The sequence below is a fragment of the Rhinolophus hipposideros genome, assembly GCF_964194185.1.
Source record: "Rhinolophus hipposideros genome assembly, chromosome: 13".
Lineage (NCBI taxonomy): Eukaryota > Metazoa > Chordata > Mammalia > Chiroptera > Rhinolophidae > Rhinolophus > Rhinolophus hipposideros.
The window spans coordinates 6,151,927-6,167,982 of NC_138059.1; the positions used below are offsets into that span (position 1 = coordinate 6,151,927).

The 16,056-nt window shown below is 51.3% G+C and overlaps 1 protein-coding gene across 2 annotated transcripts in view; it reads right to left on the reverse strand.

The window, feature by feature from the left end:
* Positions 1-16,056, reverse strand: part of CCN4 (cellular communication network factor 4) — a gene marked incomplete at its 5' end in the record, with an annotated part of 31,803 nt that overhangs the window by 11,022 nt on the left and 4,725 nt on the right. For both annotated transcript variants that reach the window (XM_081070903.1, XM_081070904.1), the window contains one exon: positions 3,207-3,486. In XM_081070903.1, coding sequence (XP_080927029.1) covers positions 3,207-3,486 — 280 coding nt within the window. The remainder of the gene's footprint in view (positions 1-3,206; positions 3,487-16,056) is intronic.

Sequence of the window (16,056 nt, forward strand, 5' to 3'; positions counted from 1 at the left end):
TACGCAGGACCTCTGACAGCCAAAGCTTGCATTTACCAGTTTGCTCTACTTCCCATCATTCTCCCTTTGGGTTTTATGTACCCGTGCTGTCATTGATCATTTTTATTACCTGCCTTGCCCCGGCCTGCTTACAGGCTCATCTCCAAGGACAGAGAGCCTGCCTTGGGGACTGGTTGGGATGACCATTTGATGAATTTGTCTATTTAGTTCTTTCTCTTTCCCCTCTGGTCCCGAGGCACCTTCCTCTCAATAATTGTCAAATCCTGGCCTTTCTTCTTTTCTGCACGAGGGTCCCATGAACTCAGACTCTATGGCAGCATTTTTGGAAAGATGTTCAGTAGAACGCTAATGAGGGGTGTGTGTGTGTGTGTGTGTGTGTGTTGGGGTGGGTGAGTAAAAATCTACTGGGACAAAAAGAGTCCACTGTGCAAATAAGTTTGAAAAGAAAAAAGCTTCTTATGACAGCTCCCTTTTTGGAATTTGACAATGGAAACAAACATTTAAAACCTCTGAGAAGTTCTCTAACACTTGCTTAATTTTGTTGCAATGTCTGCAAACCTAGACGACCAGGGAACCCGTGGCACCGTACACCTATTAAAATCTCCTGCAGACCACAGTTTTCTTTCCAAATGAAAAGACTGAATACACAGAGGCCTCGTGGTGAAGGGGAGCTAAGAGGCTGTAGAGAGTGAAGCAGGAACTGAGACACACAGTGATAGGGGGAGAGGGTGATTGGGAAGGTGGCTTTCCAGGCCTCTGGTGGGGAATAGCGGGCAGGAGAAGTCGCTCTGGGGCCTGCCCTGTCTCTGGGTCCGTGAGAGAACGGCATTAGTGCCTGGCACCTGGTAAGATGTCAATATATCATAGCTTTAAAAGTTAGGATAATCACAGTGAACGGAATTACCTTTTTAATGACCTTGAAGTCGGCTGTAAAAGGGGAAAGAAACAATGTGACAGTGTCATATAACGAGAGGGAATTCTAGTGCAGGAAGTCTCAGCCAAGTTTCCTTACCTGGGGTACGGGGAGAGAGTACATGACTGACTGTAAGCAGTACCCCTCCCCCATCACCGCGGTTTCATTTTCCACGGTTTCAGTTACCTGTGGTCCATTGCGGTCTGAACATAGTAAATGGAATATTCCAGAAATAAACAATTCAATGAACAATTCATATGTTTTAAATTGAAGGCTGTTCTGAGTAGCGTGATCCTGCTCCTGGGAGGTGAATCATCTTTTTGGCCAGTGTCCCCACACTGTATATGCTCCCTGCATGTTAGTCACTTAGTAGCTGTCTCAGTGACCAGGTGGACGCTCCTGGCATTGCAGTACTTGTATGCAAATCACCCTTATTTTACTTAATAATGCCACATTCACATAACTTTTATTACAGTATATTGTTGCAATTGTTTTATTATTAGTTATTAATCTCTTACTACGTCTAATTTACAAATTACACTTTATCTTAGGTATGTATAGGAAACAACAGTGTATATAGGATTTGGTACTATCTGTGGTTTCAGGCATCCACCAGGGGTCTTGGAAAGGATACCCCATGGATGAGGGGGGCTACTGTATGTTAGCAGTCAGTCTCAAGCTTGAGCATGCCTGAGAATCACCTGTGAAGCTTGGTAAAGTCGTAGATGCCATTCCCAGTTCCAGGGAATTGATTCATAAGTCTGGGTGGGGCTCAGGAATGACATTCGCCATCAACAACTCAGATGAGTCTGTCTGTTTGAACACACTGTTTTTTTTGGGGGGGTGCTAATAATGCATATGAATAAAAGAAAGCAAAGTGGAAGGATGGGAGAATCAAGGGTCGTTACTTGTAAAGCTAAAGACAGATGACTTGGTATGAAAGTTGAAGCATGAATCACTGACAAAAGAGCAGAAGAAGCTCATAAATTAACTAAGAGGCTCAGATAGGACTGTCTGACTTGGAATTATGTGTAGGTCCCTCATCAACCACCCACCCCGGAAGACACAGTGGGTTAGCCGAGATTAGAGGCTACGTTGTGTGCAAACATGTAATGGGGCAGATATGGAATCCTATTATGGGGGAGTCTCGATTCAGCACTAATGGAAGCAAGAGGTTCTTGGGTTTATGAGGCTTTGTGTAACTTTTCTGAAGTTAGCTGCGGTGTCATGATGCATAATTGCCTCTCTTCATCATGCTGAGTCGTGTATCCTGGATAAACGCTTAGAGGATTCAAGCTAAATGAGTACCAGTCCAGATCAAAGCAGGAGTTCAGAAAGTCCCAGAAAGGAGGTCTTCGGGAACCAAAAGGGATGTGATGGGGCACTCGCAGAGCAAACAGACTGCAAAGAGCAACAGCCTGCCACCCCCCAACATGAGGATATTATAAAGACCAAGAGTCAAAAAAGCAAAGGCAAATAGACACTCCAGGAAAAACAAAAGGCTTCATAAGAAAGGAAATTCAAACAAGTACACTAGCCAGGCTGCTGCAAACAATATTTACATACTTATAATGATGTAAATAAGGATTGTTGTATAAACGAAAATGTGACAGTGACATTGGAAGACGGGAGAGGTGTCCAGTGGCACTGATGAGCTAAGTCGTTAGGTCATCAGCTATCACATAAGATCATTAATAGAACATCCAAAATTGATATTTTAAGGCGATCAAGATACAACAGTAGATATGTATGATGTAGTCGTAAGTACAAGGAGAAAGAGCTTCAGTTTTAAACTGAAAACTGACTCTAGGAACTTAAGGCATGCAGGTAGGTAGTAGGAAGAGAGGGTTGCAGGCTGCTGGCTTTTATTCTTTCAAGACTACTGAATTTAAAACATATGTATTATTCTAATTTACAATATTACTAACATATCTGGCGCTCTGCAGGGTCTTGGTGCCCCTCGGAGGCCATGGGCATCCAGCACGGGGCCCGACCACTAAGAGAATGAAACCAGGCTGAGGTCCTGCCTGGTGGCTTCCTTTTCCTCGAAGGCAGCCATGGACGTGCGCCTAGGACTGAGAAGAGAGCAGGGAGCCAGGTGCTGAAGGCAGGAGGAATGTAGGCACCCACTGTCAGGAAGGACCCCACCCCTGGCCTCTAAGCATGGACTGGGATGTGGGGGGTACCTCCCACAGAACAGCAGCCTGGCCAGGGGAAGGCTTTGCATGAGGGGTCCTGGGCCAGAGCTGGGGACGCTGGGGACTGGCCAGAGGGGAGGGAAGGTCTCACTTACGTGCACACACTCCTATTGCGTACCTCGGGCGGTCCCCACTGTAATCGCAGTACAGGCCCCGGTGGGGGTCACAGATGGCGGCCTCCGTGCAGTGGTCCCCAAGCTGCTGTGCACACACCTTACAGCATTCACAGCCATCTGTGATGAGGCTGACCCCCAGCGGGCAGCGGGCTGGGGACGGCGGACACTCACATGGCCACTTGCAGAATTGGGGGCGTGAGGATGTGTCCTCCGCTGGCGCCGGGGTGAAAGCCATGGCCGTGGGGGCTGGAGAGAGGGCCTGCGGGGGAACGGCAGTGATAAAGGGGGGCTGCCAGGCAGGGCTTTCAAAGCCAAAGGGCAATCACCTTCCCATCTTCGTGCTGTTCAAAGCTTTCCATTCAATTCTACCCTGCTTTTGACAGCCAGACATCTCCTTTCTCCCCAATAAAACAAGAGTTCAGAGAAGTTAAGCCAACTGCCAAATGGCCCTGCTGGTGGGCGGTGGGACCCCGGGTTCCATCAGAACTCTGGCCTTGCTGAGTCGCCTGAGTGTGTTTCCTATCCTACCACATCCCACAGCCTGGGAGGTTGGCGAGTTGGCCCGAGCTGGGGCTTTCAGAGAAGGAAATGCCTTCCGATGAGTCATTTTGTAAATGGTGGGCCAAGTCCCATTGCTCTTTTCTCTGTGTCCTAAAGACCCACCTGTTTTACTCCACTAAGGATCTTTAACAGCTACAGAGCCAGCTGACTCATATTTAAAACTGGGTTTCAGCGAGTCGACCTATCCTTATTATTATATATTTATTGTCATCATCATCATCATTATTATTTTCCCTCTTAGCACCAGGAAAGGGCTGTAGTGGGTGGCAGCAGGAGCACGACCCATCGCCCCTGCGCTGGCTCTCCCTGCCTCTGTGGAAAGGGAGTTATGCTAGCACAAGCCCTTGTAGAGAGGAGGCTTTGTATTTTGTACTAAAGGGCGATGGTTCCTTGCTCCACTCCTCCCGCCTGCACCCCTCTCCATAGCCCCATTCCCATCCCCCAGCTACGAGGTTCATTGTCACATGACAAAGGGCCAGCTGGGAAGGGGAAATCAGGCCCAAAGAACCATCCTGTGGGCAGGTAGGACAGGAGGCAGCTCTGGGGGTCTGCGAGTACAGGGGCTTCCGGCTGTCTGTATCTCTGGGGTCCAGTCACCGTCCTGCTCACCCTGGCTGCCTCCAGGAATCACCATCCCAGCCCCTCCATCTTTACACCTGAGAAAACGCAGGCCCAGAAGGAGAATGGCCTGAGCACAGAGAATGTGGGCTGCTGCCAGCTTCCAGCCTTCCCGGCCGGTGCAGTCCCTGCTGGGCTTCTAGAACCACGTGCCTCCGAAGTTCTGAGGTGAGCAGAGGTGGGGACCCAGGCCACCACCCCGCCATTCCAGAGGAGCCCTGCCCTATGGAATTTATAGATCTCCATTTCATTCTTAGAACAACAGGTGCTGAGCTGTTCAGAGAGATTCTCCCACCTTTGCCTGAGGAGGAAACTGAGATCCAAAGAGACAGAGCGATGGGTCCAGGACGACACGGTCCATGTCTGGGCCGAGACACAAATGACTCAACTCTCATTCCTACCCGCTCTGCCTCCTCTGGGCTCTTTCAGGCACTCAGCAAACGTTTGCTGAGCCAGTTCACAGTCTCTCTTCAGTTTTAGGGATTTGAAAAGGAATTCAAAAATGTCCTGTGCTTGTGGGACCCACAGATTGTGGGGAGACAGACATGAGAGGTGGTTTATTAAAAGATGAGGCTGTGTGCAGAGTGCTGGGCTTCCCAGGGGAGCCCCCAGAGCACGCTGAGCCCCAGAGCAGGGGTCTCTGTGGGGGGGAGTAAGGTCCACCCTTGTACGCGTGGCTGCCAGGACCAGAGGCCAGGGGAGATGGCCCAGGTGGAGAGGCTGGATTTGCTGGACTCATGTTCCTAGGATTGGCACACCATACGTGCAGTAAATGATTCAACAAGTAAAGGGCCCTTGAAAGTCAAAAAGGCAAACCTCGATTTGAGATTTTTGTCACCTCTAGGCTTGGTTTTAGGCAGGTTTGCTGATGGGGACAAATTGCTCTGGGGGTCTGACAGTGCTGGTCCATGTTCACTGGGGAGGCAGGTATTTGCCTCCCTTGTTTGGTTTTCCTCAAAACCACAACATGACACAACAAAACCCCAAACCTCCACATCATTGAAACCAACCAAACTCACACAAGCACACCCCTCCTCCCGACACTGCGGAGAGAACGTTTTCCCTGTCAGTCTGTGACAGTGGAAAGCTAAGCGTAGGGGCACCCATGGACCGTCTCTGACCAGTCCCAGAGCCCAGACCCTCAGAACATACCCCTGGCAGAAGAAGGAGAAAGAGGAAAACAAAAAAACAACAAAACCCTCTCCTCCAGGAAGCCTCTCCCAGGCCGTTGGAGGTGCCGCCTCCCGCAGTCGAGGAAGTCTAACAGAATCTCTGGCCCCCACCCAAGAAGAGAACCTGAGACCCGAGACAATCAGAAGTGGGCTCTCTCCGGGTAGCCGTGGACAAGCTTCCTAACCATTCTGCGCCTTCGCACCCGTGTCTGTGCTATGGCCACAGGGATGCCCCCTCCGGGAGATGGGAGGGTAAGGGCACTATGTGTGCAGAAGCAGCAGTGCAACGCCTGGCACATGGCGGACGCTCCAAAGCATGACCTCCCCCTTGTGCTTCTTTGCTTGTGCATGCCCCTGGCTCCACAGTGCCCAGCACAGGACTTCAGGGTCTGCACACTTTGAGCCGAGCTGGATGGGCTGTAACTTGGTGGGCACCCCTCTCCCCATGGTCACTGTCCATCCTGCTGTCTCCATACCAAGTTAAAAATTTCCAGAAGGAAGCTGCAGAGAAGGCCCCGTGGACTGGGGGAAGTGGTCATATGTCCCTGGCGCTGCGGAGAGCTGGACTCTGGGTCGGCTGAGCCAGGCCCTTGCTGTTGGTGCCATCTCGTGGTAAGAAACCTTCCAGCCCTCAGCTGCACACTCCTGCATGATTTCACACACACTCACACATTCTCTCTTACACACACACACACACACACGCACGCACACACATGCAACATCAGCCACCTCAAATATCCAGGATGGCATGGCATGTCCCCTTCCCTTTGCCTTGGTATATGGACCATCGTCATAAAGATATGTACTCTCCTTTTCATCCTAAAAGGAATAGAAGTGTCTTGGCCATGGAACAGAGATTAGAGGCCCCCAGGCCTTCTGTTTGTCTCTTCCCCTGCGACATTAACCAAATCCCAAAGCCCCAGCTCTCTCGCCCTTCCTGCACCTGGAGACCAGCCACCAGCACAATGCAGGGTCCGTCCTCATTTTGGGTGGCGGGGGGCACAGGCTGACCTTGAATGTGTGATCTGGGGCCATTTGGGGAGCGTGACCCTGGTCACGTCAGAACCCCACGCCTGGCCTGAGGGAGTGCCTAGAGCTGCAGCTCTGCAGGTCACCCCGCAATGTCACCCTGGTCTCTTTTGACCTGGTTAGGTTGCTCGAGGGTCTCCTGTGCCCCAACCTGCAGTGCCTGCGCAGAATGACAGAGCCATGGAGCTCAGGTCCCTCAGCCACATCCTTATCCCCAGTGGACGACACCCATGAGGTTACGGGTCAACAGAAAGCACAAAGGTTAACAAGGTAGACGGTGACATAGGGAGAGTTGGAGGCAGCTCTGTGCAGCCAGAGGCGATAGATGAGGCGGCCAGTGCATCTACCTGGAGACTTTTTCTAGGATCTCCCAAATGGCACTTCTCTCCTGGGCCTCTTCCTGGGAGGCCTAGATGCTTGGCTGGGCCCTTGGGACCCCCTGAGGCTCTTCCCAGGCACCTGCTTTCTTTGGGGATTGGAGCTTCTCCCTGCTTTCCCAGCCACAGGCAGGAGCAGCCCGCAAGTCGTAAGCCCTTCCCCACACAGCCCTGAATGTTGTCCTTTTATTCACCATGAGCAGACCGAGCTGTGTGGCTGTGCCCATTCCACAGATGGAGAAACTGACGTTGGCAAACTCAGTGCCACAGGGGGTCTGCATCTTGTTTTTCTAATAGCAGAAGTTAAGAGGGAAATCAGGTGGATGGGAAGAATCAATCACGAAGCAAGGAGAATACTATCTAGGAAAGGACAGAGAAAGTGAAGAACGGCCTTGGGCACTTCCAAATCGCAGTTGGTCGTATAGAAGTCTCTTTTACAACCTGCTTCTGCAATCGGACTCCTGCAGGTGGTACCATGTTCATTGGAAAGACAGGAAGGCGGAGGTAACCCCAAGATGCTTCCCTGGGCGGGGTGCCCGGTGCTCCCTCAGTCACAGCCTGTCCCTCAGCCCTGAACACAGCAGTCTCCCCTACCCATCCTGCCCTCTCGCCTCAGCGCCCCTAACAACCCAGCTCTCAGCTCAAACAGAACCGCTTCTCTGGTGGTTCCCAAATGACACTGTGTGTTAGAAGCGCCTGGAATCTTTAACTAACCCTGATGCCTAGCCACCGTCCCCAGATGGCCTGACTTGTGTGGTGTGTGTAGCAGCCCAACACTGAGATGTTTTCAGGGGGTTCGGAGTACAACAAAGGCTGGGAACCACCAGCAAAAACCCATGGACCTTAAGACAGACTCCTGGACCCAACTTTGACTATTCTGTTTCTGTACTTCCAGGTGGGGCCCAAATCTGTATTGTGGCCTGGACCTCTGGTGATGGTTGGGGGATAAGAACCACCACGTGAGCGCTGGGCAGGGGAAGGGAAGGTGTGGGACTCTAGGCCATCTTCCCTTTCCAACATTGGCTTCTGTACACTGGCATTTACATGTGTTACCCACAGTTCATGCAGACTGCAGGACACTCACCGTTCTGTGACTTCGTGTGACACACTGCTCCGTAAGCAGGCCTTGTGCCATTAATTGAACATGAGGTACTTTGCCCTTGAGGTTTTGTTAAAATGACTGGAAAATGGAAAAATGAAAAAAGGAGGCACTCCCCATGATATAACCCCTCAGTGTCACCTATCGTCTGAATGATGGTGTTCCTTGCAAATTCCTATGTGGAAATCCTAACCTGTAAAGGTGACAGTGTTAGGAGGTGGGGCCTTTGGGAGGTGATGAGGTCATGAGGGTGGAGCCCTCGTAAATGGGATGAGTGCCCTTATAAAAGGGACCCCACAGAGCTCCCTCACTGCTTTCCCCGTGTGAGGACACAGAGAAGGTTGGTCAGATATGAACCAAAACGAAGACTCTCACCAGAACAGGATGACATCTTAACCTTGGACTTCCAGCCCCCAGAACTGGGGGAATACATTTCTGTTGTTTATCAGCCCCCCAGTCTGCAGGATTTCGTAATAGCAGGCTGAAGAGACTGAGACTATGGCAGACATCTAACCCCCTGGGCAAGGTGGATTAAAAGTAATAAATTGCTCCCCTTAATGGTAGTTATTGGATCAACCTAATCAGATTAAAATTGGGAAGGAAAAATATTAAATCCCCTGTAGGAAGTGCTGAACATGTATTTTTAGGTGATGTTTAAAGGTGACCAGGAACTACCGATTTTATGGTGTTTTTCAGCTCTCTGAAAACGGGCCTGGGAACATGGAAGTCGATAATTCCTTTTACATCAGTTTACACAAACACATATCTGTGGGCAATGGGAGCAGGAGGTGGGAGGCTACGGTGGGTGGAACAGCCAGGGGACCTGATGTGTCCTGTTTGCTGAGGGAGATGGACCCTCCCTCTTCTGAGAGTGTGTGTGGCTCAGCAGTGAATGGGGCTTTGGGATGAGGAAGAAAGGGCATGGTACCTGCAGTGAGGGGAACCTGTTTCCCAATCACCCTGCCTCTCTCAGCTCTGTGACCCAGGCCTGCGCTCACTGTGAGCTCCTATTTCCTCCTTTGTAGAACAGTGATGATGACAGCATCTCTAGCAGCCCTCACGAGCAGCCACTAGTATTATGCCCATTTCACAGATGTGGAAACTGAGGTTAAAGGTCTTAAGTAACCTGCTCAAGGTTTCACAGCTGGAAAACGGTCTATAACCCCAGAGTATCCCTCCAGAGCCCTTACTTGTAATCACCACGCTGTATACTCCCACATTCATTCACATTCATATTCATTCATTCATTCATTCATTCATTCCTCCATCTGCCCACACACACCTTCCCTAAGCATCTCCTGTGCAGCTGGTGCTCAGATGAACAAGACATGGTCCTTACCCAAAGGGAGTCACAGTACAGAGACACACAAAAGGTAACACAGGGTGGTAAGGACTCTAGTGGAGTTGAGCCCAAGTTGCCAAGGGCACCCAGAAAAGGAGATGGGAACCCTTCAGGAATGAGTTGCCCTTTTCTGCCCCTTTGGTTATCCAGCACTGAGCCTGGCAATCCTGGGCAAGTGTTCAGGGAATGGTAGGGATGGATGGTCCAGAGCTTGGCTTGTGGGAGTTAGGGAGGCTGCACTCCGACTCTCCACAAGGGGGCAGGGTTGAGACAGAAATGGCCCCGGCAGGGCCCAGCTGGGCCTGGGGGCTTTAGGGAAGGGCTGCCTGGTCTGGAAACAGTTTCGGGAGAAGCCCCCGGCCTGAGCCCAGGGCGTGGATGGGGCCCATCTGCCCTCCCCGTGGCTTTGTTACCACATTTCTGGTGTAGCTGACCGGGCATCCATGCCGTGAGTGGGTAAACAGCTGTTTCCTGAGCACTTTCCAGGAGTGAACCCCTAGGGATCTGTGCCCAGGGCCCCCGTGGCTGCCTTCAGGTGGGGTCACTGTCCTGGAAAGCTCTTAGCTCCACCCCCCTGAAGTCACCTGGCCTGAGTGTTTGGAGGACTGGGTGCTGTCCGGAGCTTTCCATTGCTGGCTGGGATGGATCTTCAGGGAATTAAAAGTGCCTGCAGTTGACTCAGTGTTTTGGCCAGACTGCATGTCATGGGTCGTGGAAGATTCTTTTAGATTTTCTGCTAATTGGTTTATAAACACGCAGTCTTGTAAGCTTCTGGGAAGGGACACCAACTTTATATGGAGAGAGTAGAAGGGCAGGGAGCCAGGCTTCTTTTCAAATAATGAGCCCTCGTGCTCATTCATTGGGTTCATTCATTCATTCATTCGTTCATTCGCTCATTCATCAAACATATACAAAGACTCTACTAAGCTCTAATTACAAAGCCTCAGGGAACGTCCAGCCTTCTAAGGAGACAGAAGAATAAAAAGGCGACCGCAGCCCGTGGACCACATCTAGCCCACCGCATTTTTTTTTAAGGGCAAGGGATGGATTTCACACTTTTAGAGGGTGGTAGAAAAATAATAGTAATAATAAAAAACACAAAACAAAGAAGAATATTCCACAGAGACCTTATAGCCCACAAAGCTTAAAATATTTACCATCTGATCTGTGATCAGGAAGGTTTGCTAACCTCTGTTGGAGAGCGATAGTAAGAATTAATAAGTATTAATAAGAATTACAGCTAACCTTTGCAGAATGCATGTCAAATGGCAGACATTTCTATCAGCGCTTTATACATAAGCAAATTTAAAACCTGTTCATTCTTTGTTCGAGACATGTTCAAATTGTCACAAAAGTTGGGAGAATAATAAAACCAGGAATGACCATCAGCACTTTGCTGATCTTGCTTAATCCATTGCCCCCACCTACATGCATACTTTTTCATTCCTGAGTATTTCTAAGCCAATCCCTGACATCATGTGCTTTTTCCTGAAATTCTTCAGAGTGCCCTCTAAAGTCTGAGAGAATCAAAAGCAAACAAACTGACTTAGCCCCCACACAATTATCACACCAATAAAAGTAGTCATACTTTTGTAATTTTCTCTAGTTATCACCTGGTCCATATTCAAATTTCACCGACTGTCTCAAATATTTTTTTTGAATCAAATGGTTTCTTTGAATCAAGGTCTACACATTGCTTTGCCTTTCCTGCCTCTTTGATTAGTTTACATTCTCAATAAGTCACCATCTCCCCCAACGTACAGATGAGTCACCTGAGCCACAGAGAGGTCAAATAATTTGCCCACGGCCACTAGGAAATGGCAGAGTTGAGATTTGAATTGAGTGTCAGTCTTTTAAGGCGTCGCACCCAAAGGTCACACTGTGGTTGCCTCAGCAGAGCCTAGGTGAGGTCTATGACAGCAAGGTGAGAAGGGAAGGGTTTGGCGGCATAAGAACATGGAGGGCTTCCTGGAGGAGGGGGCATTTGTGCTGCATCTTAAAAGTGGAGTGAGAATTGACCAGAAGGGCCAAGAGAGCGAGAGCGGCCAAACTGAGGAACAGCATGAGCAAGGGTGTCCAGCTAGCAGCAATGTGGCATGGCAAGGAATGAACATGGTCAATGTTTCTGGGGCTTAGGGTTCAAAGACATGGAGAAAGCAGGTAGAGGCTATGGCCAGAGGCCATGCCAGGGACGCGTGCCTCCGCCCCAGGGAAAATAGGGGTCTTTCCTGAGTCAGCCAATCCCTTGTGCCAGCCTCTGATCAAAACAACCCTGTGAGGTTAGCATTGATGGTCTCAGTTTGGCAGATAAGGAAACTGAGGCCCGTAGAGGTTCAGAGATACCGTAAGACAATGAGACACTCAGCTCTTCTGACTCTGGGTCCCATGCTCCACGAGTGACCTCTAAGGGACACTGCTCTTGCCCAATTTCCAGTTCATTCAATGAACCAAAGGAACCGAGAGCTTTCCATGCCCCAGGCCTGAGTGTGAGGGTGGCCATGGGCTGATCAGAGAGGCCCCAGGCCTGGGGCAACAGTCAATACAGACAAAGGTGAAAGAAATTGCCATCCATTGAGCTCAGGCCTGCTCCAGGTACAAGAGAGGAGTGAGCAGCTGCCTGACAGGGCAGATGGAGCCTCTTCCAGCAGCAACACCTGTCCCTGGAGGTAAGAAGCCCTGGGCTCTAGCCCCCACGCTGAGGCTTGGGGCTTGGAGGAGCCACTTGTCCCCTGCCAGGGCTGGTTGGGGTGAAACGATCCCACTGGTGCCTTCCAGCTCAGACCGCCAGCTCCCTGAACTGGGCCTCACAGAAGACCCCTGGTCCCCCCATGGCCGGAGCCTCGCCATCCCTCATCTGCCTCACTGGACTGGGTCCTGACTCAGGCAGGATGCGGAACCGGGGGACAAAATATGGGCGAGGGGCTGGCATACAGGATACCCCTGGAGTGAGTCACACCAGCTCTGCATGGCAAACTTGCTGAGTTTTTTGAAGCTGGGGTGGCATGGGGAACAGTAACACCCTGTGCCTCAGTTTCCTCTTCTGTAAAGTGAGGATGATAAAAGTTCCTGCCATACAGAGCTGTCTTGTGAGACTGAAGGAGATGTATGTGTTCCTGGCACACAGTGAGGGCCCAAGAGGAGCTGACATTTTTGATCGTTTAAAAGCGGAGGTTTCCCTGTTTATCAGGTTGTGGCTACATGGAGTACAGGGCCAGAGAGCGGCTAAGGAGGCAGACTGGTGTGTGTGTGTGTGTGTGCGCGCGCGCGTGTGTATTTGTGTGTGGGGGGTGTGGAGGGACAGATTTAAATCCGAAGGGCAGTGGCTGGAAGGACCGACGGCTGCAGCCCACATTCCGTGCAGCACCCACCCCCAGGAACTCTCACAAGGGCCTTGACCTTGTACCTCCTCATCCCAAATCACCTTGACATTCGTTCCTCTCTCATTTGTGCCTCCGCCAAGCTCCTTCTCACAAGCACTCAGCACCTAACTTTGCTCCATCGTCACAGGGCTCTCGCTGTGAGATGGGCTTTTAAGCCCATATTAGAGTTAGGGAGTGTTGGAGCTGGCTCTTGGGCCCAGGCTGTGTGCTACCCCTTCCCTTTGCCACCCCACCATCCTGCCTGGGGCATGGGCAGAGTGGGTTTCTCGTCCCCATTTTCAGATGAAGAAATCACGGCTCAGAGATGAAGTCAGAGCCCGGACTAGAACTGGGTCTTGTCTCCTTGTTGTGTGCTCAGGAACGAAGCCCAGACGCTGTTGTTTGCTGCTAAGTCTGCTTAGTAACGGGCTCCAGGGCGGCTTGTCTTCCCTGCTCCCCACTCCCCAGCATGAAACCTCCACTTCAGAAGGGTCAGTGGTCGCGCCCTCCCTCCCCCTCTCCCTCCCACATACATCCTACCCGGCACACAGGCCCACACCTGTTGGGTTCTCATTTTGTTTGTTAATTCATTGACTCAGCCCACAAGTATGCACTGGGACCCTATAATGTACACCCACAGTGACAGCCAGACTGAGTAGGGAACGCGGCAGGTACAGGAGGGAGGAAGCATCAGCAAGGATGGGGGCGCTGCACGCGCCGAGGCCTGGGCTTTGTCCTTGCAGGAGGAAGGCGTGAGGAAGGGCAGCTCAGACACGGGGCAAGGCCAGCAGAGAGCTCAGCTGAGAGACGTATCCCCTTCCACCTGGGCGAGAACAAGTACCCATGAGAGCCCACGTGGGATGCTGGCTGCTCGACGTGGGGACGGCCCAAGGAAGCTGCCTGCAGGGGGAGCAGTTACGATGATAATCAATTTCATGAACAGAGAAGGGGCGAAAGGCGTTTCAGGCAGAAGGAACAGCGTGGGCACTTGAGTGTCTGGGAGAGAGCAGCCCTTAAAGTAGGAAAGGAGAACAGGCGTAGCCCGAAAAAATGGAGCTGAAAAACAGGCTTGAGCCAGACTCCCAGGAGGAAAGCAATGCTCACGGAGGGCCCACCTGCTCCGGGCTCTGTGCCCACCTTACTCATTCTTTGGCATGTCTACATTCAGAGGCAGATGCCCCCATTTCACAGATGAGGAAACTGAGGCTCGGAAAGGTTAAGTAACCTGCTCAAGAAGATCCCCTTCCTAAATTCCAACTCCATGGTTTAGTCCTGATCATTCTGATTGCACAGTTGATTCATCCTCTTTCCTCCAAGCTCGGTGTATGGAGCTGGCCTCCTGGCCAGAGGAAGCCCTGGAGTCGCAGGATGGGGTCAAGGGGGTCACAGCTTGGGATCAGCTGAAGGTCAGAAGCAGGGGCTGGAGGCCCCGGGTGGGGCGATAAGGGTGGATAACGGCCCCAGGTTTCTCATGGGAGCAGATGGAGGCATTATTCACTGAGATGGGGAGGCATGCAGGACTAAAGCCTTTCAATGGTACCTGTTTCTACAAAGGTGCTTCCTGAACTTGCAAGACCTCAAGGATCACCTGCGGTGGGAGGTGTTAAAATTCTGGAGTCCTGGATCCCTGCCCAGCCTGACTCAGGAGCCTGGGGGAACCTGGCATTGGACTTTGCAGCCCCACCCAAGGATCCTAAGGACCACTGAGCTGTGAGACTCCTTGAGTTTGAGCTGGTGGTGTGTTTTGCAGACTTCTGAGCCCAGGGGTTCACTCTCAGGGTTGAAAGAGGAGACGTGGGCCAACAGGAGAACACTTTTGGACACCTTAAAGGCAGGAAGCATGTCTAGAGGGACATCTCAGAGCACCGGACAACCCTTTTGGTCAGCAACACTCTTTTTAGAGGGGCAGTAGCATGAGTTCCCCTACAAGAATTCTGTCACATAAGCCCCGCTGCTGGTGACATCAGGGGCCCACCCAGTGAATGAGTGGGTGGACCCCAGGTGGCTCCAGCTGGACATAAACTTAGAGGTTAAGTCCAACCTCCTTGTTTTCAAGATTAGAAAGTGAGCACTGAGAGGGCAAGTGGCTTGCGTAAAGTCACAGCAACGAGCAATTTCCCCTGGTCTTCTCGCTATCCAGGCAAGTCTACTGTTCTGCCCAAAGGCAGGCATGTGAGTCCCTGCTCGCTCAGAAATTCCTCTACCCTTAGACACCCCTTCCTCCTTCCCCCACGGGCAGGATCCTAGCACGTGTCCCTTTCCTCCACTCCCAGACTCAGTGAAGGAGAGAGGCGGGGTGGACCCCTCCCTTACCGTCCTTTGGTCCTGGGCTTTCATTTTCTCTCACTGCCCCCTCCAAGGCTACCCCTACCAAAGCCCGTCAGATCCATAGTCTCCCCAAGCCTGGACTTGCCTACAGATGGGGGGCCTTGGGGTGGGCGGGCACAGACTTCATCACATCCCCTGGAATGTCCATTATTCATGTTTTGAGAGGCCTAGTTCCTTCTCTTCTAATTCTTTATCTCCCTTCCCCCTCCACCTCCTCCTGTCATGGGAAAGAAAGGAGGAGGAGGAGAAGTGCCAGATTAACATAAGTCAAAACAGGAGGAGAGACTAGAGTCCATCTAATTCAATGGCTTTTAAAGTCAAGTGTGTGTAAGAATCTTTAAGAAACCACTTAATGTGCAGGTGTCTTGGGGGTCTCCCCAGGAATTCAGGCTCAGGGTCTCAGAACTGGTATTTTTTTCTCACAGCCCTCTGAGCTTTCCTCTCTGATTTCTCAACACATTTCTCTCTGCTAGTATAAAAATCTGTCTCTAATACATGGGCCATCCTCGATGGTAAGGACAGAGCCAACCGTTTATCACGGCATCTCCTGAAGTAGGAAGGGACTGGGCACGTAGCAGGGCTGTTAACGTCCGTGGAACAAATAAGTGGATGGGCTACGAAATCCATGGTCAGCGTCAAGGGACCCTGACCCAGGGTTGTTAGACACAAGTCTCACCTACACGAATCATCATCTCCACCACCATCATCCCCACCATCATCAGTATTTCTTTCTCCTACACAAAATCCAGGATGTGGAAACCTTAACTCTTCAGAAGACACCCCCAGTACTGAGCCCAGCGTAGCCTGCCAACTAGTCTGCCCCTCCTCCTAGCCACCTGGTACTGAGCCTGGTATAAACCCCTGCTTGCTGGGACCTGGCACTTGTCTCCTGCCAGTGCTTCCACTCAGGCTGCGAATGCCCCTCTCCTGTTATTGGGACAATG